This window comes from Aplysia californica, unplaced genomic scaffold, assembly GCF_000002075.1.
Source record: "Aplysia californica isolate F4 #8 unplaced genomic scaffold, AplCal3.0 scaffold00524, whole genome shotgun sequence".
NCBI lineage: Eukaryota > Metazoa > Mollusca > Gastropoda > Aplysiida > Aplysiidae > Aplysia > Aplysia californica.
In genome coordinates, this window is record NW_004797794.1 from 172,658 (window position 1) to 175,709 (window position 3,052).

The 3,052-nt window shown below is 42.7% G+C and overlaps 1 protein-coding gene across 1 annotated transcript in view; it reads left to right on the forward strand.

The window, feature by feature from the left end:
* LOC101852791 overlaps nt 1–2,969 on the forward strand; it is a 12,745-nt gene extending 9,776 nt beyond the window's left edge. Inside the window, exon 2 of the mRNA XM_005106282.3 lies at nt 1,323–2,969. Within this exon, the coding sequence (XP_005106339.1) occupies nt 1,323–1,745 (423 nt within the window). The 3' untranslated portion in view covers nt 1,746–2,969. The remainder of the gene's footprint in view (nt 1–1,322) is intronic.
* Nucleotides 2,970–3,052: the final 83 nt, after the last annotated feature.

Below are 3,052 nucleotides of genomic sequence, written 5' to 3' on the forward strand. Positions count from 1 at the left end.
CTCCTCCTCCTTCTTCTTCTTCTTCTTCTTCTTCTTCTCCTTCTTCTTCTTCTTCTTCTTCTTCTTCTTCGTCGTCGTCGTCGTCGTCGTCGTAGTCGTCGTCGCCGTCGTCGCTATATTTGTTGCTGATGTTGTTATCATTATTATCAGTATGGAAAATGCTTGAGCTCGATACATGTAAAATGAAATCAAAAGGAGATCAGCACAGCACAGCCTCTAGGAGTGGCACAGTATGAACGTCCCCGGTCCCCGATCCCCTGCCCCTCACCTCCCCTCCCCCTACCATCTCACGGACGAACTCGACCATCAACTGCCCCGAACGTTTGGACTGCTCATTACTCTAATCTCCGGCCCAGGGCTGGGCACGGGGCCAGCTCTTCACGCCGATAGTAAAATCAGACCATCTACTCTTTTGCTCGTATATCGACTTAATAATGCACGTGAAGAGGGTTTTTCGTACACGTTTATAAGTGCAAAGATTACTGTCAATTCGAAAAACGACCAGGAATGTTATGTTCCCAAGACTGATCATTTGTTTAGCGCTCCCCTCTCCAACAAAAAGGGATTTTATGCTTGTCCTACCTAGTACGATTCTTATGATTGATGTATTTTAGATTACCTTGGAGAAACAGGACACATAAGGTCAACGGGTTCTTCTAAAGGTTTTTGGTAGGCTACTTCATGTGAACACCATCTTTAGCCAAATCTCTTCCCTGTATCGCTGGAAATTGGGATAAAGTATTTTATTATATTGCACTGCTTTTTGGAAGAGGACAATGCTGCAAAAGCTTCTTTGAATTCAAAATATATTTAGCATTTTATTCTTGCTTTCTTCCTCCAATTGTTACCAGAGATAACAAAATAAATGTCCGAATTATGTATAATATAGAGTTTTTCATTTGTAATCAAGTTATTTTGCTTCACTGTTTCTTTCTCTGTGAGTATTTAAAAGATAAATGTTATTGTCTCGAGTGTTACATGTCGAACAACTGCATGTCGTCTTTTGATTAATAAAAATGAATTAGCCCAGCCGGCATCATATTTGGTGGCCTTGGTTCGAATCCTTGACTCTGAGTTTGTGAATGTGGATTACTTTGAGGCGTTTTCAAGGCTCACCACCTTCTGAGCTCGTTCTTGTCGGGGGTAGACTTTTATTTCGGAGGTCCCGCCTATTAGATAACTCTTTAACTTTTAGAAGAAGTATTAAACCCTTAGCGTAAAATATCATTCTTACCATATTAGAAGAGGCATTAAACCCGTGCCGTAATATATCATTCTTGCCATACCTTTAACTTTAACACTTTATCATCTGTGTGTTTCAGGTAATGGCAGTGGTGATGATGTTCTCGTGGACAGCGTCCACTGCTCCGACATCTCCACCAATAAAGGAGAGTGAGAAGTTCTGTATCTTACAGATGGAGCAGAGATCAAACGACACTGACTACTGCGAGCTCAAGTCGGCCAATTTCGAAATCTCTGGGAAGGACAAGGCAGTCCTGACCTACCTCTGCTGTATGGGTTACTGGCCGGGCGTTCTGCACAACTACCTGATGTACGCCGACCCGGACTACCAAACATACATCACCTACAGCAAGGATCCAGAAATGCTTAAGTCCATCGGTCGTCACCTCAAAGAATGTCGCTTACCTCTTGACCAGGCCCCCAAGCTCACAGCCGTCGACTTCCTGAATTGGGATGGGGAGGGGCAGAAACAGGAAGTGTGTCGCACGAGCATGATGTTCTGAGCTTCCCCACTTCTGCAGCTACGTGCCTTCTTCCCTCTACTCCTCGCCCCCTCAACCCTACCCCAGCAGGGCAACAGATGAACACTGTTTTACAAGTTTCCACCCCTCTCCCCTCCAACACGCCCCCACCCTCCCGCAGAGCTTTTTCCCTTTTGAGTACAACACTCATTCACACAGCACTTGGCGCCAGGTCAATTTCTCACACATGCTATTGCACTAGAGCTGAGAAACTCATGGACACAGCAAAACATGAAAATTATTTGCGCGAATTCTATTGACCGTAGGGAATAAAGATTAAACAAACAGGTCATCTCCATAATATTCGATAACATAAGTTTTTACACAAAGACTATGCACATACACAAACGTATCACTCTGAAACCACGAAATGTGTTATGCTACACACGAGTTCTGGGCACCGCACACAGAGACATGCGCGAGACTGGGTATCCCCAAACACGAGACACGAGCCGCCAAATACACACTCACGCGCTCAGGGTGAGGGTTTGAAAGGGAAAAAAAACCGTCAATGGTATTTTTTTTCCAAACGTCGAAACCGGCGTGGGCCGCGTAAGAATATTACAAGGTAGAAACTCGGCCCCCCGAAAAGGCATGGCACATTGACCATTTCAAGGAGTAAAAACCACTAAAGGACCAATCAAATACGTCTATCCATATGTACACGAGGCAAACACAAATGCAAACTTCAATGCATAAGAGTGGACGGAAGCAAATCAGCAAGACTGTGTCCCATAACTCAAAGAGGTTAATTAGACATGTTAATAAAGTGATTATTCTGTAGTACGTAGCAAACATTAAGAAAATGTAATGTGAACAGTACTAGGGAAATCATGTTGTTTTTTTCTTTTTTCGTTAAAGTTAGCGGGATACCTTAGTCCGAAGTCAGAATATGCCTTTTTTGACATTGAAAACGCTTGTTGATGAAATAAAGGAAAGGAGACCAACCTTGGTAGCGCATTCACAGAGAAGTAGAGATTTATGCCAATGGCACAAACCAAAGCCACACGCCGTAATGTATTTTTCTTAACTAAAGAAAGGTATTGTGCGAAAATTCCTAGCATTGTTGCATTTCTGTTTATTTTATTCTTGGACGTATTCAAGTCTTCCTTTGTATGACATATTGTTGACCAAAACGTATATAAATTTAAGAATATGCAAGTATTGTGCTATTTGTGTAATATGAATTGCATATTTCTATTGAAAGTATGCTTTTGTTCAGTTCATTTATGATGCTTTTCAGATTATGGCTTCACAATATTGTGACTGCCCTCCCCCCCCCCTCCACC